This window comes from Ursus arctos, unplaced genomic scaffold, assembly GCF_023065955.2.
Source record: "Ursus arctos isolate Adak ecotype North America unplaced genomic scaffold, UrsArc2.0 scaffold_3, whole genome shotgun sequence".
In the NCBI taxonomy this organism is placed as follows: domain Eukaryota; kingdom Metazoa; phylum Chordata; class Mammalia; order Carnivora; family Ursidae; genus Ursus; species Ursus arctos.
Window position 1 is genome coordinate 51952711 of NW_026622985.1, and position 25924 is coordinate 51978634.

At 42.2% G+C, this 25924-nt stretch overlaps 1 protein-coding gene across 1 annotated transcript in view; it reads right to left on the minus strand.

The window, feature by feature from the left end:
* IGF2BP3 (insulin like growth factor 2 mRNA binding protein 3) overlaps positions 1-25924 on the minus strand; it is a 144360-nt gene that overhangs the window by 13339 nt on the left and 105097 nt on the right. Inside the window, exons 6-10 of the mRNA XM_057304091.1 lie at positions 21024-21305; positions 16228-16362; positions 14851-14973; positions 12644-12779; positions 11053-11178 (exon numbers count right to left, since the gene is read on the minus strand). Coding sequence (XP_057160074.1) covers positions 11053-11178; positions 12644-12779; positions 14851-14973; positions 16228-16362; positions 21024-21305 — 802 coding nt within the window. The remainder of the gene's footprint in view (positions 1-11052; positions 11179-12643; positions 12780-14850; positions 14974-16227; positions 16363-21023; positions 21306-25924) is intronic.

Genomic DNA, 25924 nt, shown 5'->3' on the forward strand with positions numbered 1-25924 from the left:
GCTCGCTCTCAAAACAAAAAGACCTATGTAAGAGCCCAATGGAAATCTCAGCTGAGGAGGTGCTGCCTTCCCTGGGGGTATCGCTCTTCTCTCTACCTTGGTATGACTTTCTGAGCCAAAAGAAATTTCCCACGTGTCATTGGCAAAAGCTCAAGCCTTTGATCATCGATGTGCAAAAAATGGCATCAGAGACAGTCCATTAAAAATTCTTTATTTGGGGGGCGCCTGGGTGGCACAGCGGTTAAGCGTCTGCCTTCGGCTCAGGGCGTGATCCCGGCATTATGGGATCGAGCCCCACATCGGGCTCCTCCGCTATGAGCCTGCTTCTTCCTCTCCCACTCCCCCTGCTTGTGTTCCCTCTCTCGCTGGCTGTCTCTATCTCTGTCGAATAAATAAATAAAATCTTTAAAAAAAAAAAAATTCTTTATTTGGGGGGCACCTGGATGGCTCAGTCAGGGAGCATCCAACTCACGGTTGTGAGTTCAAGTCCCACATAGGTGTGGAGCCTACTTTTTAAAAAATTCCTTATTTTGAAGAAAAGGGATAACTAAAGATTAAGAATAATGTAAAGGGGGTCAAAAGGCACAAATTTCCAGCTATATAATATATAGTCACGGGAATGTAACGTGCAGCTTGATGACTATAGTTAATACTATACTGCGTATTCGAAGGTTGCTAAGAGAGATCCTAAAAGTTCTTGTCACAAGGGAAAAAATCACTATGGTCATGGATGTTGACTTATTGTGGTCATCATTTTGCAATATATACAAATATCGAATCATTATGTCATACCCCTGAAACCAATGTTCTATGTCAACTATACTGCAAAAAAATTTACAAAAACTTTTAATAGTTTAATTGAATCACACACACACACACGATGCTCCAACAGAACAAGGATCCGACAGCAATAGATCTGTTGTCTCACCTGCACACACCCATCTTATGTGTGTTTAAGATACTTTATAACTTAGAGTCTCAACGTCTGTTTCCACTGTGAGAATAAAATAACCACATCACAGAAAACTTGCCAAGAAAAAAATCCACTATTCCACGTTTACCTGACAGTTATTTTGTTGAATCTGAAGGTGCTGTTTTCAAGATCTGCAGAAAGTTTGGTTTCCACATTTTTTCACTAATTTCTATAACACGGCAATCAAATCTCTCAACATCAATCTTGTGCCCCTATACTAATACTTCTAAGATTTTATGTAATAGAAATGCTGGATCGGAGCATTAACATTTAAAATCGACAGATATTTCCAAATTCTCATACTAATACATTTATTTTATGGTCAACGATTATATTAAAGGTGGAAATCATTTTATTTTGAACCACGCCTTTCGCACTTACGAAACAGAAAGCAACTTACGATTCAAGACCCCGTGTGAGTTTCCTACAGATAAAAATCCTCTGAACTGTGCTCTTATTTCAAAGTCTTCGTTGACCTCTAACCCACAAGTACCTCCTATTTCCTCTTAAGAGTTAACCTCAAATTCAACTCCAGGAAATATTACTGAGGAAAATCATCGGATTCTGTTTCTTTGGCATACGTATAAATAGCTGTACTACTTTCTTCATGACTGGTACTCCTGGTGTTTCCCAGGACGTCCTACCGCACTGCAGGACTAAGCCAGCGGTCAGCCATGTGAAGCCTCCCTGGTAGCTCCGTGTAAGCACTCTTGGAACAAATACCCCAGAAGAGGGTTTGCCTTCCCACTCAACTCTGAACTGTGCAGATCTGTGACAGGGGCCTGTCCTGCATAGCTTGGCCAAGGCACTTCTGTTGCTATCATCAGTGAAGAACCCTGAACGAATAACGTTAGTTCCTTCTTTAGTACTTCCCAGTCCTAAGAATAGGGCCTCTGTGTGCAGAGCACACACCTCACAGCCTGTCAGTGTGTCCCACAATGACCACGTACCATTTATTCCAGGGGACACTTTAAGGCCTTTCTTATTTTAGTAACTGAATTCACATGGACACTGACCATAAATTATGCTTAATATTAATCTGTCATTCTAGTCCTTATGGTAAAACTGATAATCTTAACTAATTTTTTTTTAAGTAAAGATAGAATCTAAGTATTTTATCTCACTGAGAACATCTATACCATGTTCTTCTGAATAACATACTTTTGTTTTTGGCCTGACAGTGTTAAGGCCTTTTTAATGATCAGACTAAAGCCGATGTGTAACTTGCCCAGATCTGCCCCATTGTATTTTGCCACGACTGTGTAATTATTTGTTTTCTGGGCCTTGTTCCAGAAAGATTTTAGGCTGCTTAGAAAATACACATAATCTAGAAGTAAAACAAAGGAGGCGAAGAAATAAGAGCACAGGGACCTGAATATAAAAGATGAAGCCAGGAATGCTGCTCTTGTATACATTTGGCTCTAAGCTTCCTAGCAGCTAATTTAAGAAAAGAAAATCAGCTGCATAATTGAGTACGCCTGGAAGAGAAAATCTATCCATTTGCTTCGTAAAAAACACTTTTCCCGGGACGGATCCCAGAGAGCAACTTCTGTCTTCAGAGGAGCAATGTTAACAGGAATCCTTGGAGCGAAAGCCGCAGAGCCTCGAAAGCACAGTGTGGGCATGTGTCCTGGCCTAGAAGATACTGAGGACAGCTCTGCTAGGAGAAGAGCTCAAACCTATGTTGTCGCCACGAAAGCTGAACAAAAGCCAAATAATCTTTCTGACATGGTGATGAAAGGCCACCAGCGCTTTTTTTCGTTGCTTTTTGGGGGTGGGGATCGAGTAGGAGTGAACACGTCCCATACGAAGACTAAGAGCAAACTTAAAAGTTGTGTGAGGCTTTGGAAGAGGAGTCGTGGTCAGTAGAGAAGGGCCGGAAGGACCAAATTTTAACAGAACTTCGGAAGGGGTGAAGACATAAAGACTCCGTATAGAGACAGAAAAATGTGCTGTGCTGGGATGAACGGGAACAAGAGAGGCTGTCGAACAGAAAAAGCAGTGTCAGAAAGCAGCCTAGACACACCAGGAGGCAGGTGGTGCCCCACCCCGATGGGCAGGGACGCGCTCCCGGTGACGGCGCCTCACTCGTCAGATGTCTGAGGCCTGGGGAGACGTTTTTGAACATCACCCAATGCCCTTCACGCCAAGTCCATGCATGTCCACCCAGCACCTCCCTGACCACAAGCTACCTTTACAGGAGCTTTTCCTCTGGGAATATACGGCACCTCCCAGAACTATCCTGTCTCTCTGACAATGGCTAAACTGGTCTGTGGAGCAAATTACTGTCGTGGAGAGTTCTGCAATCCCAAGCTTTGTTTCCACGACGTGGATATGTAGACAACTCTCACAAAACGATGAAGCCAGAACAATGGGTTGGGATAAGCCTCTTGCACCTGTGACTTTAAGTCTCTGAGATCAAGCTTTGCATTTAAGTTCAGGTCCAGCTGCATTATCCTGAACCCCTCTTCCTAAACCTTCAGAGGTGAAGGGTAGTCACATGACCCAAGCTGCTTCCCTACGATTTCTGCCAGATGCCTATCGGCAAAACTTCCTTTGGACTTCTTGGCAGACTCTATGTTAGAGCTTGAACTAACATGAGAACAAAGCTGCTCCACTGAAAGTTTGCATAACTGGGGAAGTCTGCCAGTGAGTAATTCCTCACCGTCTATCACGAGGAGATACAAGAATGAGCAAACAGTAAGGTTAAGTGTATCTACTTTGTGGGGAACAGAATCTAAGGCATCGCAAAGGCACGGAGACGTGCCCGCCAGCCAACGAGACCAGGCTTCAGGAACTGGAAGGACGCCAGTGTTTCCCTTCGGTTTGTACAACAGATACTCCTGGGGTTTTTGTTTTGTTTAGTTTTGTTTGTTTTGTTTTAATGGATTTGGGTCTGGAACTGAAATTAAGTTTACTCAACTCCATGACCTGAACAGAATATTGAAGTCTTTAAAAAAAAAAAAAAAAAGGGCACAGAAAGTTTCTCCCCATAGCTGAGTAACCAAGGCCTCCTAGAGGTTGTAAATGTAGACGGTAAGTTATTGACTTTGAATTTTTTTTTACTGACAAAAGAGCTGTACCTACAATAAGAAATCCTAAGAAGTAAGGCTAAGAGAACGGACTCAAAAATCCCTTTCAACTCCTAAAATATTGTTTCTCAAAGAGCACCCTGAACTAGCTAAAAACCTACGAAAATGTTCATCTTTCTTGCCTTTTCAATAAACAGAAAGTTAGCAATTTTAGGATCACATTATTGTTCTGGAGACTTCTGGGAAGATTCCAAAGACGCTATCAAAATTATGAAGACAACAGCACTTGAGCTAACTTCTGCCAACCCAAACGCCAGGAAGTAACACTCAGCTATGGATGCTGTTCTGTGCGCTGCCAAGTTCAGCTCCTGCTCTGTTCAGGAGCTGCCAATTGCCTCTTCCCTACTGTTCGAGCGTTTTTGAAAGGAGCATTTCTTGTCATTTCTAAACTCAAAGTTTGCCAATTAAGTACTGCATAAGCCAGCTGCTAGGCAGGAACTAGAGACTTTTTGTCCATTGGAAGAACCGACTCTGGCTCTATTAGAAAAAAATCCACCTGGCAGGTTCCAGTTAGAATACATCGTTGGGGGTCGGGGGAGGTGGGAGGGTGAACAAAGTTCTGGAATGGAACAGAAGTAAGGGATTTATCCAAAGTCAAGGTGCATCAATTCTCCTTTCATGTTACAAAGCAGCACTGAGAAAACATGAGTAGAAAAATGAAACAACTCCAAAAGAAAGAGGAAGCAATACATAAAAAGAGGCAGAATCTTTGAAACATTGAGTCATCAAAACCGACTTCTTACCAGGCAATACACACTTCAAGTGGAAGAGATTCACTGCTAACCTACAGGGCATCGAGGATTAAAGGGTCACCCTCAGTAAGCCACAGACTACCCGTGAGAGCTCCTAAGGGCCGGCAAGCTTCGCATCCGCAGCTGCAGACGCCAGGCCGCGAGCCCGCACCTGCCAACCTTTCCTCCGCTAACCCAGTTTTCAAATACATGTCATCACAGACCCTCACAGCCCCACAATACTAGGTTCTTCAGCAAGAAGAACAGTGAAGCCAAAGGGGAAAAAAGGGAATGTGAAAAAAGGTAAGAAAAAAGAAACTGATAAAGCTTTGGTAAATTTAATTATTGCCTTTAAAAACAAGTTTGTGTTTCAAAAAGTGGTGACCATTAGGTACACTTCATAGTATCAGTGAGCTGTGTTTAGACAACGAACCGAGTCTAATAATATACAGCGACGGCAAAGCTATTCCAACTGAGTACTTCCCCACAAAGAAGTTCTATACTGAAACAGACCTTGTGAAAGAATTGCTCCCTTGAAACAGTAAATTAGGAAATTACCTCACAGTTATTTGGAAGCATAGTTCACTCTAACTGGTATCCAGAAACACAACACAGTTCTCTGAAAATGGTGTTTTCCCTTTGTTTCGATGTGAAAATAATCTGTAGGAGTGGAATCTGAAAGATCGAATTTTCTCCTCCAGAATCAATTTAGATTATCCTGGGTTTTGTGTGTGTGTGTGTGTGTGGTTTTTGTTTGGTTTTGTTTTTGAGAGAACTTAAAAGCTCACCTGCACCCTCCCAGGCTCTGTGCAATTCCCTTTATAGGGACTAGTACTAAATCCAGTAGGCAGATTTATTCATCTCTTCAGTTATAGACACGGTCTCCCAGCTTCTCTCACAGGTAGATGTAACTGATGTTATGTTCTGGTAACAAGAGCAACCCGTAGAAGTGTAAATAGCTATTGTCAGGCAGTGTCCTTATATGAGGTGGCTGTTGATTTTAAACCTTCATCCTTGCTGGCTGGACTCAGACTCAATGGCTGGAGCTTGAGCAGTCACCCTGGTCCAGGAGGCAGCATGATAACTAAGCCAAGAGCACCTGTCCTAGATGATGCAGCACAACCACTCCCAGCCTTGGATAGTCTACCCTTCGCCTCTTCTGAGGAAGAAGGAAAACTCATTTAAAACATTTTTTTTCTCTTGTAACACATAGCCATAGCTAATCCTGATATACACAGCATGCCAAAATATATTTAAAGGCAGGAAAACAGACATATGGCAGCATCCCATAGATACTTTTGAACTGATATTTGTGGATTGTAATAACAGGTGATCCAAAGAAAAGGGGGCAAGTTTTTGACGACTTTTTTTTGTTTGTTTGTTTTGTTTTTAAAGAGAGAGAGAGAGAGAGAGAGAGAGAACAAGCGGGGTGGGGGCGCCCGAGGGAAAGAATCTTACGCAGGTTCCATGCTCAGAATGGAGCACGATGCAGAGCTTGATCTCATGCCCCTGAGATGACGATCTGAGCCCAAATCAAGAACTGAACATTTAACCGAACCACCCAGGCGCCCCTTACCCACACTTTAAAATAAAGCACCAAACAAGTTAGAAAGAGTGACATACCTGAGTGGTATGTATTTACGCTTATCCCAAATATCGTCTACTGTGAATTACCCTTGACACAGAATAGTAAACATTCCTTGCAGAACAGTAGTTTGACAATGAATGGGTAATGAAAAACTTCTGATGACCTTTACGAAATCACAGATTTCTGAGCTTCCATCTGCTCCCACTGAGATTCTGGTTCATGTACGTCCAAGGAGAGGCACAGGTTCTTATGCAGTTAAGAAACAGAGCAGCTGTTGTTAACCTTGCCCACGTCCATACTGGAGTCAGCCAGAGAGCTTTCCGAAGTAGTAATACCTGAGCCTCGGCCCCCATTCCTGCCCTGGGGGGTAGACTCTGACACAGAAGGTCTGGGGTAATTCTAACGTAAAGGACAAAAAAACATTTTTCCTCGTAAAGCAGAAAGTAGAGAAAGCTATTCTTTACAGAACATTGCCAACTAACAAATGTAAAAGATGGCAGACATAAAAATAGTAATATATGACTGGGCGACCATCAGCAATGGAGAGTAAACCCGCTGGGGGAAAGACTGCTGGGGAGCAAGACATGTATTCTCAAAGGGCTGCTGATTAAATCTTAATCATAGACGGGAAAGGTGCCTTTACAATGCAGAGATCGCACAGATACTACCTTAATTTTATGATCAAACAACATGACCAACAATGAAACACATGACATTATCTGCTTCCCAATGGGACACAGAGAAGATATTCCTGCCCTCAAAAAAGGTACAATCCTGAGCCTTATCATGTACAAGCAGTCAGTCAAACCCACAGGCGACATTCTAACCACTAGCCTGGATTTTGCAATGCCATAAATAAGAAAACAAGAGGGGGAGGGTAGGCAGTAGGTGACACCACATGGGATGAACGCCTGCTGAAAAGAGAAAGAGGGGACTAGAGAGACATGACAACTAACGGCAATGGATAACCCTTAATTGGATTCTTTACTAAAAACACAGCTATGTAATAGAACATTATTAAGGTAACTATGAAATTTAAGTACAGACTGCATATCAAATAATATTGTGCCAAGTTGTTTTTTTTTTTTTTAAAGATTTTTATTCGACAGAGATAGAGACAGCCAGCGAAGAGAGGGAACACAAGCAGGGGGAGTGGGAGAGGAAGAAGCAGGCTCGTAGCAGAAGAGCCTGATGCGGGGCTTGATCCCAGGACCCTGGGATCACACCCTGAGCCGAAGGCAGATGCTTAACGACTGAGCCACCCAGGCGCCTGTTTTTTTTTTTTTTTTTAAGATTTTATTTGATAGAGAGAGAGAGAGAGAGAGAGAGTGAGTGCATGCACACAAGCGGGGGAGTGGCCACAGAGGGAGAGGGAGCAGCAGGCTCCCCGCTGAGCAGGGAACTGGATCCCAGGACCCTGGAATCACAATCTGAGCTGACAGACGCTTAACTGACGGAGCCACCCCCACACCCCTGTGCCAAACTTCTTAAGAGTGATGATGATACTGTGGTTAACATCAAGGTGAATTCCTTGAGGACATGAAGTTAAAACTAGTACAATGCTCCCATTAATAATTACCTTTAATCACAACATCTGTAAAAATATATACCAAATTTCCAAGACAGGATTATATACCTATGTATTTCTAAGAAGAAAGGCAATTGCGAGCACATATTTTTGAAATCCACAAAAAGATGTCTTCCACGCTAGAGAAAAGGGGTAGATTACAGGAATAGTTCTCCGGATAATTCCTGACACATTCTTTGAGGTCTAAGACTAATATGCAGAGATAAAGTTAGTAGGTTTAAATCTACAGAAAAATTGCAAGAACACACTCACCTGCAGCAAACACATGCAATATAAGCATAATTTATCAACTATTCCAACTAGACAGATGGTAGATTTGTCTTCTTTCTTAGCACATAGTGTTTCGGTACCTCCCACACCAATTTAGAGAAATGGCCACGTGTGAAGTTGGGGATTCTATTGTACCACTGCCTACAGACATGTAGAATAAAATGCCCACTTGAATTCTGCAAGTGACCTGGATTGACAAGACTGTCCACAATTTATCCCTTCAATAAGAGAATTTCCTTTTCCTGCCCATGAAACCACCAGGCCTTGAGGGGTTCCGAGCTCCTTCCCCTTTGCAGTGTTTCTACCATTACTACTGGCAGCTTCTCCACCTTCTGATCTCACTGGCTGCTTCTACACCTCGCTGATTCTGCTTTAAAATCTCAGGAAAAGCAAAGACCACCTATTCCAGTGGGATCTTCCTTACATTTACTTTTGATTCGCTTTTATTAAAGATCACTGACCCTCTTCTCCCATTCTTAAAATGAAACAAAATCTCTACTTGCTTAAGTCACTCAGACATTTAAAATCATAAAAGTCCTTTGGAAATACTGTTTTAAACATACTCTCACTTCTCTTAATCCTAATTTATCTTAGAACACAAGAACCCATTACACAGAACGGTATCACTAAATTACAAACCCGATGAAATCTAGATAATATTCCTAGTATTCATGTATCTTAAAAATAGCTACCTAACAATTCACTTTAGGAATTTCTGCACTGAAACAGCCACATAAGTATAAAGGACCGAATGTTCGGTAATGCTATCAGTCGTAATGTGAGAAGCTCTACTGATCGTGATATGTAACCAGTAGAGAGAAAAGAATTTAAATGACACCTCAGTTTACAAATTGGGAAAGTGAGGAACAAACTAAGGGGCATGCCCAAAGAGAAAGCTGGGTTAGGGCAGGTAGCAGAGGTGCAGGTTACGTAAGAACTTCTTTAGCACAGAGTTAAATAATCAGCTCCTTGTCACTTTTAATCAATGCTGTTTTACACAAAAGCATCAGGGATACATCTGCCCTAAACTCAGTAATATGACAAATGCATCTATTTATAATAAAGAAACTAGCAGCCATATTAGATGTTAAGTCCATATACTCTCCAATTCCTATTTTAGGCTCACTTTTACCCTCCTCTTAAACTTTTTAAATTACTGAATTCTGTAAAGACTAGAAATGCCTGACTCGAGAGAAGACTCCTTAGCGGTAATTCATCTAGTTCATTTTCTTCATTGCACAGGTGAGAAAACAAACGCAGAGGGAAGAGGAGAGTGACCTATGGCGATACAAAGCGCAGGCAGAGCTGGGCTGGACCTGGGCTCTCACCCCAGGGATCCTTCCTGCCGCCCCTTTAAGCATCAAGCTACACACAAGTCAGCTACTTCACAGCCCCATTAGCTGTGCTGGAAAGCTCCAGATAATGCATGATGAAATCTATTCACACTGAGGTGGCACTGAAATTTTGATGCCTATCCATAGATTCATGGGCTTTGTTATATGGCTTCAAGGACCAAACATGTTTGCAGCAGCAGGTGAGTTGCAGGGGAAGGTGCAAATGTCGCTGATCATAAAGGCAGAAACACTGCAAGAAGAGGCCAAAAGTGAAGAACACCTAACACAGTCTGGTGGTTAAGGACAGGCCAAGGGAATTCTCCTTTATAAAGGGATAAAATATGAACAATCTCAGCAATCTGTGCTCTCTGTATAATTCCAGAAGCATTTTACTCTACATGGAGTCTAGACAGTGTTATAATGGAATGCCCAACACCAATTCCAGCTGGACGTTTTCCTAAACTGGTACTGGAGGTACCACTCAAAGCATGTATTCTAGAAGAGTCAAACAGTAAGGGAGAGATTTTAAACAAATCCGTGACGGAAGATCCTAGAATGTTGCTAAATTTCACATGACTGTCTACCTCCGATTACCACGGATTATGCAACAGAATTGTGAACTACTTTCTATAAAAATTACTCTGTAAAGTATCTGCTATTCTGCATTTTTATACTATCACTGGTCTCCCATTTTTGAAACCTGAAGAAAAAATGCTATTCTTAAAAAGCAAATACAAAAGTCGGGTTTCTTTAGTAACAGTCTACCTCTTTACGAACGAATAAAAGCTGTTTAATGGTTGCACACGCACATACACAGTAGACCTTGAGCAAAACTATCTTGAACTATTTAAAAAGCACACTCAAAATGGAAAACATGTCTCTACTGACCTTTAAACAAAATTATATATATATAATATATATATATATATTTGAGAGAGAGTGGGAGGCGGGCGGAAGGAGAGGGAGAAGCAGACTACCCGCTGAGCAGGGAGCCCAACATGGGGCTCGACTGCAGAACCCTAAGATCATGACCTGGGCCAAAGGCAGACACTTCACTGACGGAGCCACCCAGGCGCCCCGTTATCGACCTTTCAAAGCAGTTAACTTCCAAGTGAAGTTAAAGATGAAGGAAGCCTTTGAAAAGTCCTTTCCTTCAACCTTTAGAAATAACTGACGTCCCCCCCACCCCAAAGTCTCAACCTTTTTTGATATTTAAAAACCAATGCTGACAATCCTACCACTCCAAAACTGCTGTTCCACCTACTCCACGAAGGGGCAGGTAAAAAGATTCTACTGACATGAACTGGAAAGCATATCCTGGCTCTCAACTGATACATCGTACGGGGGCAGGTTTTACATGAGAATTTGTCCCGATTAGCATTTAATGTCACACTGCTTGAGGGCAACAAAATCTGACTGTGTCCCTCTGACTGCATCCCACTCAACCACACAGAAAGCCAAGGTCCATGATCTTACCTCAAACTGCGGGTAAGGAGGAGTCATCGCGGAAGGCGGCCCTGAGGTGGGAGGTGGCATCCCTGACGTGGGTGGGAACAGACCCAAGGCATTCAGATTTAACCCAGGAATTAAATGTGCTTGAAGCTGCAAGAGTAAAAAAGTCTCTCATTTTACAATTAAAAAATCAAGTGTATTTATAAGTGACAATATTCAGACTGTGACCTCTTGTCTAGTAAAGAAAAAAAATCATTTTATGACTCAAATTTTAGAACAAAGCAGATGTTCCCTGTAATTATACTTGAGTATATATGTTTATATTTCTTGATATTTTAAAAGCCGTGTGCTCATTTGCCCCCTCCTTGATGCGAAGCTACACGAGCTTTCTCAAAGCAGGAAACACACCCTTCCTTTCCTTAATGACCAGCTCGGAGTGCTTAACCAAATATGTACTCTGTATGCTACGGGCACAGTAAATACAGACCGAAACACGCATTAGTTGAAGAAGTAAGCAAACAAGATTTGTACATTGAAAAGCAAACCAGATACAGAACAAGCCATTAAAAAGATTTTTACTCCTTGGATAAAATTTGGCAGCCATGGGTCTAAAGGCCTAAAAGTCAAGATCCTTGGAAATCAGGTCTCATCCCATGTAACTATGGCAACTAAACCTATCTTTGAGGTGGAGACGCCAGACTTGAGGTGTGAGCGCCCCGGAGAATCTGCAAAAGGTATATGGAGTCGGATTTGCTCGCAAGGGACTCTGAGACATCAGACGAGCAGGGATGATGGAAAGGTGGGTCAGGAAGCCAGTCATGTGGGCTAAGACAATCAGCATTCTTCTAGGCTCTTCTCACAAAAGGTAATATCATTTCTCTATTTCCCTTCTTTTAGGTGTAGAGCCCAATGGAGGAGTGTGTTTTTCAATCATTTACTTGAAAATTCAAAATGGACTTTTGAAATCTTACATTGTCTGTACCCTCCATCTATTAAGGAATGTCAGCCATTCACTTTAATTGCTTTCATTGTGCTAGAGAAATTATTTTGTCATTTTTAATCCTTTTGTCTCCATGGCTTATGACTAACCAGGTAAGTCTTAGCTTTGAATTCGTAACAGTTGCTTCTATACGCACGTTATCTCCTGTAATCCCAGTCCTAATCATGGCATCACTGTAGGCACAGTAGCCCCACCTTACAGATGAGGAAACCAATGCTTGGAGACCACGCAAGAGAACAGAGCTGTAGCTAATAAGTGACTGAGGTGGGATTCAAACCCAGTTCACATACCTACCTCTCAAGCCCACACTCCTACTATACTCATTCAAATTAATATTGTGTCGAAGTTATTAACCTTTTTAGGTAGGTATTAGTCTTACAGAACAGATAAGGAAGCTAAGGCTCAAAGACTAACTAATTTGCTAAAATCAGAGAGCCAAGCCTAATATCAAAGCCTTCTTCCCAACTACCCCCGGGCACACTCACTATGGTGCCAAAAATCAACTAGAGATTACATCTAATGCCAGCTCCACTAAAGACAACAATATTAATGCAACTGAAAACATCTTTTAACGGTTCGTCAAAATAAAGGCATGTCCTCCATATTAAAACTAACATTCATAGAAGCAATATCGTTTTCATAAGACTCCCTGATTTTCTTCATTATCTCTTCCTCAGCTTTGGCACAGGTTTCAACGTTGCCTTTAACCGTAATGGTGCGCTCGGGGTTATACAGCGTCAATTCCTGCAATCTGCAGAATGAGAGAGGAGAAAGAGAACGAACGGAAATTAGAGGAGGAAGACAGTTCATAACAGTTTGGCCACAGATGGCAACTAAAACCCAACTCTGGTGGCTGGCAATACATAAAAGTGGGTGGTCAGACATGATGGACAAGGAGTAAGCCCCAAAAGACATGAATCCAAGAACTGGAAAGCTGAAGAAAATACTTCCCCCATTCCTACCTTCTTAATAAAAAGGTGTATACAGTTCAGTGAAGTCCATGTGTGAAACACAGTGTACTTCTTGTCCACTTAAGGTGAACCTTTCTCACAATTTAACGGGGACACAGAAAGAAAATGATCTGAGGCATGTACAGTTGGAGTGGAAACCGAGAACCAGATGTACCTCACCTTTCATAAAGATGGTCCCAGTCCGCACTGACCAATTCTAAACGTAACTGGCATTCTCATGGGTCACAAGCAAGAAATAAGCATGGAAATATTCCCAAAAAGCAAACCAGAATTCTTGTGTCCAAACTTACTTTCTGCCAATAATTTTTGAGTTCAGATCAAAGTAAGCTGGAGAAAATAACATAAATCAGTCTGCCTTGACTAAATAAAAAAATGATCCCTTGATGACCACTAAGAAGTTAGAGGCATTCACAATACTCAGCATCTCCCTGCTGACCTAGTCCCGCTGAAGCTTCAAAATCCACTCAGATGACATCTGAGACTGCCTGAGCCCGAGCCCGTCAACAGCCTTGAGAGAAGCAATGGGAGACTCTTCGCCGTGGAAAACAAGACTAAGTACATATAGACTGAAAGGATACAGAAAATTGGTGTAGCTCTCCTTCATAACCGTAGTTAAAATTCTCATTTTCACTACACAGCAGAACGTCTTAAGCTGAACCTGAGCCAGATGAATGGGTTAGCATTCCTTAACTTTGTCTCTAATTTGCTAAAAAGGCAAACATCTACACAATGAAGGCTATTTCGTAGACTTAAAAAGTTTATTTTTCTTCTCTGGTCTCAACCCACCTCTCCCCTAAGCATTTTATACTACAGTTTGTTTTTTTTTTTAATAGCTGCTTTAGAATAGCTTTTAAGATTTTTTTCTCTTAAAACCCTCCCCTTTCTGGGTGTAAAATTCAAGACAGGGTAGGATTGTTTATTATATGGGTTTTTTTCTTTACAACAGGCAGGACTTTCTGACTTCCGACCACTGCCTTCTTTGAAAACTCCTTGCTACGTCAACATGCTGCCTCCCTCTCTTTACCATTCCTCCTCAGTTTATCAATCTCTTCTCACCGCCTCTTCTTTGGGTACTCTGATGTAAACTAAGACTAGTTACCCTCGGAAAGAGAGTTCGTTCCATATAATCTCAGAGCATTCATGGACCCAAGGTGTGGCAGCCAGTTTCCAAGACGACCTACTGTCCAGTAACCGTAGTCCCTCCCCTCACTGAGTAGAGCTGACTTGTGTAAATTATATTAGAAAAGTGATACAGTGTGATTTCAGAGGCTGTGTTATAGAACACAGTGCCACCTCCACCTTGCTCTTTCTTGGGTAATCCACTCTAGGGCAAGACAACTACCAATTCTTAAAGACACCCAAGCAGCCCTGTGCAGAGGCCTCACACCAACAGCCAGTGTGGACTTGTCCGCAACATCAAGAGACCCCAAGCCAGAACCCCCCAGTTCAGCTGCTCCTCAATTCCTGACCCACAGAAATTAGCTGAGCAATACATCTTTCCTATTGTCTCAAGCTGCCAGATGTTGGAATAATTCGTTACAACGGATAATAAACTGGGTTATATACTTCAACTTCGGGAGTATATATCAGAAAACCTGACCAAGACTTCAGCTAGAAAATGCGAATATAAAGTATTTCGTGCTTTCTGCAGCCTTAGTAGGAACGGATAATGCTTTCAATACGGGTTAGACACCGACAGTAGATTAAGTCTGAGAAACCAAATGAAAGTGTGGTGGTACAGGCTAGCTCAGACACTTCGAAGACGGGGGAAGCTCTGCTTAATATAGAACCTAGAACTTCACAGCAGTGCTTGTGAATTTTCGAACTCAAAGAAAACGAGGCAGCACTTACGGAGATATGGTAATTTTAGTGTCAGTGTCTTGCTCAATTTTTTTAAGGTTTCTTCCCTCCTTACCAATAAGACGGCCTACAAAGTTATTATGGGCTAAAATCTTCAAGGGAATCTCTTCTGTGCTGTAAATAAAAAAGAAAAAGGTCATAAAATCAGGGTAAGTAAATCTTCTCCTAGGTAAAAAGAGAATATCCATTCATTAAACATTTACTTCCTACCTACCAGACAGGAAGCACAATGCCAGGTAGAGTTTAAAGTCGGCTGACCTACATGCTAGCAACGCATGAATAAAGGGGCACAGACACACAAAACACTAACAAGGATTTGAAGTTAATTTTTAAAACCATCTTCTTTTATGCATCTCAGGGACTATCTCCCAAGGACAGATTCTCTTAGCTCACTGAAAACACCTCTTACTCAAACCCATATCCCTAAATCCCCATGACAATTATACAATGTATAAATGCAAAACAGTATGATTTTGATATAAATTTTAAAATGCATACCTAGAGATACATACACAATTATAGAAAGAAACAGAAGAAACAACAGTGATTACTCTTTAGGAGAAGAGGGTAAGAACAGGAAGGGGGCTTTTACTTTTCATTGAGTACCTTTTTGAGTTTCCAATTGATACCTATCACTGTTTAAAAATATCACTGGTATTATCTGGATGGTGAGCTTTTTAAAATTTGTCTCTATTTTGAAAAAGAATTATAAACTTATAATACAGCAAACATATAACCCCTTATAACTAAAATACATTTAACACATGGTAAAGGTCCCTACAAATTAAGTGCTGTTGGTTAGGGCCCCAGGCTAACTCCAGTACCTTAGTCTGGACTCTCCTTTTAGGGTAACCCTGTGCTGTACGCTCAAGCGGCACAGACCCAAACTCCGTTCACTCTAAGTTCCTGCAGGACAGGCATTTAGAGTTTCAACCTGGAACCCCAAGTCAATCTCCAGTTCGCCTTAGCACAGGATTGGCGATTTCTCCGCCTCTATCCTCGCTGCTGCTGCAGAGTAGGGCTGCGCAGACATCAAGAACAGAGCTCCAACGGGTTCAGGGTAAAGGAGTCAGGATTTGAAGCACGTGTCAATCTCAAGGATTCTTCTTGGTCCTTAGGTGGGCTTCCTGTCCCACCTACAGTTCGACTTTCCCCATTCCTCCCAGTCACCCCATATCCAAACATGACTGAAAATAAAATATTTAAAAGACTTATGCTTTCCAACCAAATCAATAGTGCCAACCACTGTAGCCCTTCAGGACGGCATTTCCCGGTGCTGGCTGGCCATGCCTAAGAACTATGTCCTAGAATTCCAAGATAAAACTGCATGAACATCAACCTCTTCACAGGTTAATCCTCTTTACTCACAATTTTATATCTTGAGCTTCCTTATGCATAATCTCCAGAATAGACTTACAAGCCGCAGAAGTACCTTCAGGGGTGGAGAGGATAGTAATTGACTTCTCAGCAGCACCTGCATTCTCCTTACGGTGGACATCGATTCTTACGGGGAGCACAAGAGAAGAAGAAAACGAGAGCTGTAAGCACGTATTCACAATAACAGGGGGTGAGTACCAACTTCAAAGTCATAGGACCTCCGGGCAAAGAGTGGATGACTCACTTCCCTCAAGAGTATAAACTCTTGATAAGCTGTCAACTTTGATGCCTTAAAGACAAATTTGAATTCCAGGAATACCCACCCCCACCCCCTTTTCTCAAGTAGGCACATCTTTTCATTCTCTCAAGCTGTATGTGCCTATTTTTCATTTTGGTGTCACAGAACAAACATCTCACGTCAGAGAGCCTTGGTTCAGACAAAAGGCTTTCTTCTGCTCTAAAGCAAACAGGAGCTAGAATGCAAGCCAAGAGCCCCAGAGTTGGAATCCCACAAGCCAGGCCAAACTCATTATGCCACACAGAATATCCACTCTCCATCGTATGAGACGTCGCTTGTCTGTTTCCTCTTGCAAGGCTCTTTCCACATTTTGCCTCCTTGATAGAGGAAAGTCCGCAAAAAAAGAGTGATAGCAATGGAACCCCAGAAGATGGCAATTCTACTTCAAGGAAAACCAAACAGCGGGGCGCCTGGGTGGCCTAGTTGGTTAAGCATCTGCCTGCAGCTCAGGTTATGATCCCAGGGTGCTGGGATCGAGTCCCTGCATCGTGCTCCCTGCTCAGCGAGGAGCCTGCTTCTCCCTCTCTCTCTGCCTCTACCCCTGCTTGTGCTCCCCTGCTCTGTCAAATAAATAAAATCTTTAAAAAAAGAAAAAAAAGAAACAAAACCAATGGCTGATAAACACAAAATGTTGTTCAGCCTCCCTGGTAATCACATCCATGTCAATCAAAATAAGATGTCACTGGGCTCCAGACCTCCAAACAGTTTAGATAAAATGAAGTGCTGGCAAGAGGATGTAAGTGGGCACACGCACTTTGGTGGGGGCGTAGAGCAAACTGGCAGGACCTGTCAAAGCAAAAACGCTTATCTCTTGAACCAAGAATCTACTTTTTTGTAACATCTCCTACAGATACAGTCTCATATGTGGCCTCACCCCCAGCATCACTGACATTTGGGGCCCGATTAAATCTTTGTTGGGGGAGCTGTCCCGGGCACAGAAGGGCGCTCAGCAGTATCCCTGCCCTCTACTCACTGGATGCCAGGAGCACACCCCCCATCCAGCTGCGACAAGCATACCTGTCTCCGGACGTGACCAAATGTCTGCTGGGGGAGATCACCACTGCTTGAAAACCACTGGCCTAAGAATGTTCACTGGAGCACTACTTAGAAAGAAAATTGGAATGATCTTTCACATGCCCATCAAGAAGAGCTGCTTAAGTAACATGTCACCCAGCGGTGTACAAACGTGTTGTCAAGTTACAGGTACCACACAGGAGGAGGTCCTTCATCTTAGGTGAAAACAACACATGACAGGATTTCTCTTTTAAAGCTACACATGTTAGTAGGTACGAGGAACAAGTCCTGTAAAGTTACATTCCCACCTCAACAACGGCTACCTCCAGGGATCAGATAAAAGATAACCCCTGTTTTTTAAGAAAAATGTGCGTGCTTGTATATTTTGAATTAAATCAAAATAACTCTTCTATTGTCTGAAAAGTATAAGAAAGAAAATCAACTATCTGGAAAAGTGTGTCTGGGGAAAATCAAGTACTGGTGAGTCCCTCTAGCCACCTGAACACCAGAAAACCTACAGAACTCCTGGCCTTAAGAATGACCACTTCAGGGGCGCCTGGGTGGCACAGCGGTTAAGCATCTGCCTTCGGCTCAGGGCGTGATCCCGGCGTTATGGGATCGAGCCCCACATCAGGCTCCTCCGCTATGAGCCTGCTTCTTCCTCTCCCACTCCCCCTGCTTGTGTTCCCTCTCTCGCTGGCTGTCTCTATCTCTGTCAAATAAATAAATAAAATCTTTTAATAAAAAAAAAAAAAAAAAGAATGACCACTTCAGGGGCACCTGGCTGGCTCAGGTGGTTAAGCATCTGACTCTGATTTCGGCTCAGGTCATGATCTCAGGGTCCTGAGATCAAGCCCCCATGTCAGGCTCCACGCTCAGTGGGGAGTTTGCTTGAGATTCTCTTTCTCCATCTCCCTCAGCCCCTTGCCCTCCTCTCTAAAAAAAAACAAATAAAAATGAAATAAAATGTACTTGGCTTAAAAAATAAAAAGAATGACCACTTCATCACACCAATAATGTTAAGGTTTGGATTTCATTTTCTTAAATGTTTGAAAACAGAAGATTTATCTCAGAATTAAAACCTAGAACTAAAAATAAGGGCAATGAGTAGGTAGGGGGACGGGTGAGATAAAGGGGATTAAGAATACACTTAACATGGTAAGCACTGAGTCTGTATGCAATTGTTGAATCGCTACGTTGTACACCTGAAATACATTAATGTAACACTGTATGGTAATTATACTTCAATTTAAAAATTTTCCAAACCCTTAGAAAAAAAGAAAAAGGCAACGTAAAAATGAAACAAATAAGGGACATTTAGAAATAATTAAAAAGTGCCATAGGTAACAGTCCCAATCTCAGGAACTGTCTTTCCGACCACTGTTTCAATCCCCCATCACTGTAAGTATTGCTTATCTTCTAGTGGGTAACATGTTAATCTTCCTCCTAGTTTATTTCCACCCGCTCACCGTGTTAAGGATTACAAAAACTCTGATCCTCTGACAGAAGGAATATTGCTTTACAGATCAGGGTAGCCCTCTGAGACCATTCCAGAAACAGAGGATCTAATAATGACTAGTTTCAATGGCAAGAGTTAATTAAATCCACTGGCAGAACTCTGCAAATGAATCATCGGATATAACAAAAATTGCTTCCCTTCCCTCTCCATCCTCCATCTTCCTGCCCTAAATAAAACAAACAGTTCAATTTAAATCACAGAAGCCCTTTCCTCTGACAAGGAAATGAGTAGCTTTAAAAGGGAAACTCTAATCTGCCACACGACAAGGAAGGGAAACCATTTAATAATTAGTTTCTGCAGGTAACACTGGATCAAGAAAAGCAAGGAGCCCTTGATTTTTAATAGTAAAACCAGGCAAATTTAAGATTAAAACTGATCTCAGCTATGGTTCAACTGTCTTCTCCACGCCCTACATTATGAAGTCCAAGACCATCGACTTAGCACAAAGGTGATGGGTATCCAACATCTCCTGCTTCAAAGCAGGGGGAGGCCGGGGAAGGCAGGATCAGACAGTACTCTGCAGCTAGAGCCGGTGTGCACCACCACTCAGCACAGTCCATTTTGGTTCTGCATGGAAAATGAGTCGGCTCGTTCGACACAGGCATGGTGCCTACGATAAATATGGCCATCCCCTTAAGCCTATCGGAACAAACATCGTAAGCAAGATACACACAGCACCACAGCTGTACTTTCAGAGAAGACTGCTTAATTGCTTGGACCGCAGAAAATAAAATCATTTTCCTTACTAAATTTAAAAAGCAAAATAAGCCATGATCATCTCTGTAGCTGGCCCACGGCCACTTCCATACCCTCTTGTACACAATGGCACGGCCGCTTCTCCCAGTGCACTCACTGTTCCTCGGGGAATAGGGCAGCTGCTGTCCCAGAGATGCGCCCAGCGCACTCTACAGAACAGGGGTGTGGACAGCTCACTGCTGAGCTTCTTTGGGTCAAAATCTCCACATACGACTTTACAGAATGGTTAATAAAGCAGAACAGCTAATATATAACTCACTGAAGCTTTTAAATTGAGAGAGTATCTCAGACATGTTTTAAGGGCATTGAACATAATAATTTACATTCATTTCATTCATTGGACACATATGAGAGCCTTCTACATACCAGACAATGTCTCAGCACTGGGGCTACTGTCTGTTTATAGCTCCTGCTTTCTACTCCTGCAAAGCTAGCTCCAACGTTTAATGCCGAATCTTCCAACCCCTTAAAATCAGCATATTAAAGCCATCAAACATCCTTAAAAAAAAGTTAATCTAACTACATGGCTTAATCACAGGATAAGTATAGACCATAGCGGAATGACTTTTTTTTTTTTTTTTTTAGATTTTATGTATTTATTTGACAGAGAGAAACAGCCAGCGAGAGAGGGAACACAAGCAGGGGGAGTGGGAGAGGAAGAAGCAGGCTCATAGCGGAGGAGCCTGATTTGGGGCTCGATCCCACAATGCCAAGATCACGCCCTAAGCCGAAGGCAGACGCTCAACCCTGTGCCACCCAGGCGCCCCCGGAATGACATTTTTTACTGAAGTAAAGCAAGACTGAAACACCATCTCTGTATTGGACCCAGAAAATTACTTACAAAAACACCGAAGGCAGGTATCCCTGGGGATGGGGGTGTGCATAGGGGAGCAGAAAACAACCAAGAAGTAGCCCTTTTATTCATCAGTGCCTCCCCCATCAGAAGTGGATTAGGGATCATTTGTTTTCCATTCATGTGTACAAATCTGAAGTTCTCTTTCAGATTAAGCTTTAGCCTCAGTTTTATATAAAATGAACACTAAGATATCAAATCACAAGGTTCTTCCGGATTCCCAAGTACTGTGCAAGAAGGATCATAGCCACACTCAGAAGGACATCAAGTACCAGAACAACTTACTCTGCTATTAAGATTCAAAGGGGAAAACATTAACACCCCTGGCAGCCTCAACTAATACTCACTTAGACTGAGTCTGTTTGGTAATGTTCCGAATGGTGGCACCTTCTTTTCCTATAATGGCTCCAACAAACTGGGTGGGGACCAGCAGGCGTAGAGGCAAGTCACACGGTTTCTGCTTGGAGACCGATCCTGGAGACCCCTGCCTCGATGAGCCCCTCTGCCCAAACCCACGGCGACCTCGAGGCTGCTGCGAGGGGTTCTGCTGGGCAGCAATTTCATCAGGGATGTAGGCCACTTTCAACGTGAAGCTCTCCAACTGGAATCCATTCAGTTTGTCTAATGCTCTGGAAGGTGACAAAGGGCAGAGTATGGGAAGAGAAATCGAGCTCTATAAACCTTTCAGCAAAGCAATACCCATCTCTTCCACTCAGGATTACTAGCTCTAAAACTTCTGAATAAAGCCACCGAACAAGTAGCAAACCCCTAACGCATGTAATCCAAGCCCCAGACACACACACACACACGCCCGCACGTGCACACACACACACACACACACACACACGAAGAAAAGACCAAGCTTCCAAAGAGAACATATTTACCACCTACCAATGAAAAGTAGAAAACAAAAAAGCTTCATCAAAAGAGTTTGACAAAATGTTACTACCCGTGAGGTTAGTAACAGCTTCTGAGTACCCAAACAGCAAGAGAAGTGAGTGGGCAGTCTTTGTCTTGTCTTTCCAAATCAGAATGGAAAAGACGTTCCAAATACGTACCTCCCTCACTTCATCCTCCTAAAAAATACAAATATTAAAACATTTTAAGTGAAGGACAAACAGTCCTAAACCACTCACAGGAGATTCACAGAAGTTAATAGGATAATCAATCAGTCAATAAATTCTCAGTGCCTGTTTGAGCAAGTCCCTGAGAAAATAGCAGTCCCTGACCTTGGGGAGTTAATGATCTGATTTGGGGCAGAGAGGCAGGGGTGCTGGTGAACCAAAAAGAGCAAATGAAGCTATTTTCTACTTTATCTAACCATCCATCCATGCATCCATGCATCCATTTATCCACCCATCTCTATATTTTGAGAGGAGCTCTACTTTTTTCTTCATTTTTAAACCTTATTATGGAAAAGTACCCAATCTTCAGCATACACCTCAATGAATTTTCTTAAGGTGAATATGCAGATCCAGAACTAGGATGTACCAATGTTCCAGAAGCCCCACCATGACCTCTTTTCAGTAGTCACCTCTTCCCTCGATTTCTAACACTATAGACAAATTTTGCCTGTTTCAAAATTCTGCATTAATAAGTACATATGAGTGCACGCCGTGTACTATCATGTCTGGCATCTTTAACTTATGTTTATAAGACTCATCTACATTATTGTGCTCTACCTTACCTACGTATTTTGTAAGTGGATAACTCGGCAAAAAACTGATAAAGATATGGCCAAGATTTCAAAAGCACACATAAACACTCCTAAGAATACGCACTCCCCAGCACACAACAAAACTAAAAACACAAAGGCCCCACACTTTTTCTCTAGGGTTACACAAAGTCTTTGTTCAGATTCTGTTCCAGTGGGCACTAAGTTCAGCCCAGGCAAGGAAAGAAAAACAGGCATGAGGCGGTCTCTGTCTAGTTGCTCAGAGCAGTCATTTCCTAGTCACATACCGTTCTCCTTATTTGCAGATTCAGTTTCTGACTTGGATGCAAAGGGGAAAAAAGAGGTAGATCTAACACCAAAAAGGGCACCATAAGCATGCAATTGGCAGACAGGGCATGCTCATGTTTTCAGGACTCCTAACTCTGCCCTCTCCTTACTTGACTCCTCTGTGTGACACTGTCCTACGGTGCCTAGAGCACAGAATGAACTCATATTACAAGACATCCCAATTGAACAGAAATCTGTAAGTAACAAGGAATTTCTCCGTCCCCATCATCAGCCCCAAGACCCTTCCCAGAATCACTGGTAACTGTGAAAATGTCTGCAAACGGACCAGCACTTTTCACCGTGTGTGTGTGTGTCTCTGTGTGTGTGTGTATTCAGTACCCTCTTTAAAAGCGTAATTGAACCTGAAACTAATGTAACATTGTGTGTCAACTACACTCAATTTTTAAAAAAATTTTTAAGAGGTACAAATTTTCAGTTTTAAGTACTACGGATATAATGTACAACATAATAACAGTTAACTCTGCTGTTTGGTGTATTTCAAAGTCGTTAAGAGAGAAGATTCTGAACATTCTCATCAGGAGGAAAAATTGTTTTTCTTTTTTGTATCTATGAGATGACAGATGTTAACTAGTTTGCCTTGCCAGTCATTTCATCATATATGCAAGTCAAGTCGTGATGTACACCTTACACATATACAGTGCTTCGCCAATAAGCACTTTCATCTTCTCAATAAAACTGGTAAATAAGAAAAATTATAAATTATACCCACAAATACACAGGTATATATTTGAATACAAATATAGGAAAGAACAGTGTGTGGCCTCTAAATTATCAATAATATTTCAGTCATTTTTTTAATTAAAAATTGCTTTAAGACACCTAAAAATATAAAAGCATAATTGAGATCTTAACATTAGTTATCGATATTGCTTTTTCCCCCCCATATACAATAGATCTTGGGATATTTCTCAGTGATTTCTATTTTAGAGGATTTTTTTTTTAAAGATTTTATTTATTTATTTGAGAGAGGGAGAGCTTGAGAGAGAGAGAGAGAGAGAGGGCGCACCAGCAGTGGGGAGGGGCAGAGGGAGAAGCAGACTCCCTGCTGAGCAGGGAGCCGGATGCAGGACTCAATCCCAGGACCCTGAGCTGAAGGCAGACACTTAACCGACTGAGCCACCCAGGCGCCCCAGAGGGCATTCTTCTCCTAAGTTTCACAGGGTGATAACAGCACACACAGCACAACTTTTACTAGTGCTCTGATAACTTAGGTTAACACATTGTTCCTTTTCCCCTCTCCTCTTTTTTCTTAAAGAAAATGTGGAGTAAGGGCCAAAAAATATTTTGGTTATTTCTAAAGGATGACAACAGCTGAGAAATTTTATTGACATTTATGAGGTATACTTATTTTAGAAAGCTGGAACTGCACACAAGTTTCAACCAATTAGATATTCATTCAGACAACTTTTAATTTTTCCAAAGGCCACGGTGAAACACGTCACTGACAGTTCTTTCAAAAGCAGAAGGAAAGGGGAACCTGCATGGCTCAGTCAGTTAAACATCCAACACTTGATTTCGGCTCAGGTCATGATCTCAAGGGTTGTGAGATCCAGTCCTGCATTCTGTGTCCAGCTCTGTGCTCAGTGCGGAGTCGGCTTCCCTCCCCCTCCCTCTGACCCAACTCATGCACACATACGCACACATGCTCTCTCTCTCAAATAAATATTTTAAAAAAGAAGAAGAAAAAGAAAAGCTGAACGCGATAGTGGAGGAATCAACTCTACCTATGGGCATAAAGGCAATATAGTTTGCTACAATATCCTTTCCCACTACACAACTGAATATTGCCACCTTCAGAAGAACTAAAATTTGTGGAGCCAAGTCAGTAATGTTACCAAAAAAAGGTAAATAACTTCTTTCTTGAGAGAGAGGACCATACACAGACACAGACCTCCTCCTCCGCGGGGATAAAATGATACACAGGTTAGTCACCAGCCGCTTCCAAGTGTTCTGGGGCTATCTAAATAAAGTTACACGTGTCCCCGAGAAACAGCTCTCTCAACTCAGCATAAACTCACTTCCAAACTTCATTGCTTTGCTTTAAAAAAAAGATTTTTAAGGGGAAAAGAAAAATTTCTCTCACTCAGAAGGTCAGACAGCATGGTGTTCTGGTACGCAGTGTGCCGCCTGGTCCCCAGTGCTCCAAACTCACAGTGCTCCTGTCAGAGAGCACTCAGCACATACTCCGCGTGTGGTCTAACTGCCAACTAAGAGTTCCGGGCACTCCAACCACAGTGCTCCAAGCCTGGATGTAGCTGAAAAGGTGTAAGAGTAACCCAACTGCAAACAGCCGCTTCCTCCTGATTAGAGACCCTAAGTTTCTTTAAATTTTAGGTCAATTACTGCAGCCTTTTTATGCCCCAAGTTTAAAATTCAGCTATGGCATCAGGTGGCCTGCTGCGTTTATGAGGCCAACATTGTAATATTTTCACCAAACCTGCTGTATATGCAAGACGTATGATAAACAATTATCATAACGACTCGAAACACATGTGTTTCAGTTCAACGGAACTCAAGGGTGTTTATCAAGCAAGCACAACCTCACGATCCTGTTTCCCATCATTACGAGACGGCTCTGCTGCGATTTAAGAGTCATTCAGAAGGTGGTAAGTAGTTTTGCGAGCTGGTAGCACTGAATCATATTGATAAGAAGTTTATCAGAGTAAGTCACAGGGTAGAGCTGAAAGGGCCTTGAGACAGAGAATTAGCAGTTTAACTCAAGGATGAGGAAGAGGGAGATAGAGAAGAATTGAGGCCCAGAGAAGTTAAACTTATCCAAGAGTAAACGCATACAGTTCCAAGTAGCACAAAAGAAGATGTACCAGGGACCAGAATTCTAATCCAACTTGAACAATAAATAGCCAAGTAACCTTGGAAAGGTCGTTTTCTTGTTTGGTATCAGCCTCCTTACTGACAAAACTAAAAGATTAGATTTAGAGTCCCTTTAAACTCTAAAACTCCAGACCGCACTACCGTGTATGACATAGTTCTGAACAAAATGAGGTTTAACCCTTATTGAAAACTCAAACCATTCCGTTTTCTCCTTGTAGCGAAAATAAGAGGTTGGCGGGGGGGGGGGGGGAGTTAGAGGCTGAGACACACAATTCTGCCATAATTAGTAAACATCTGGTAATATACCATTGCAGGGATGCTGCTTAAGGCAATAATTATGGACAAAGCCCAAATATTTACCTACAAAGGAATTTATTATTAAACTGGTTCTAA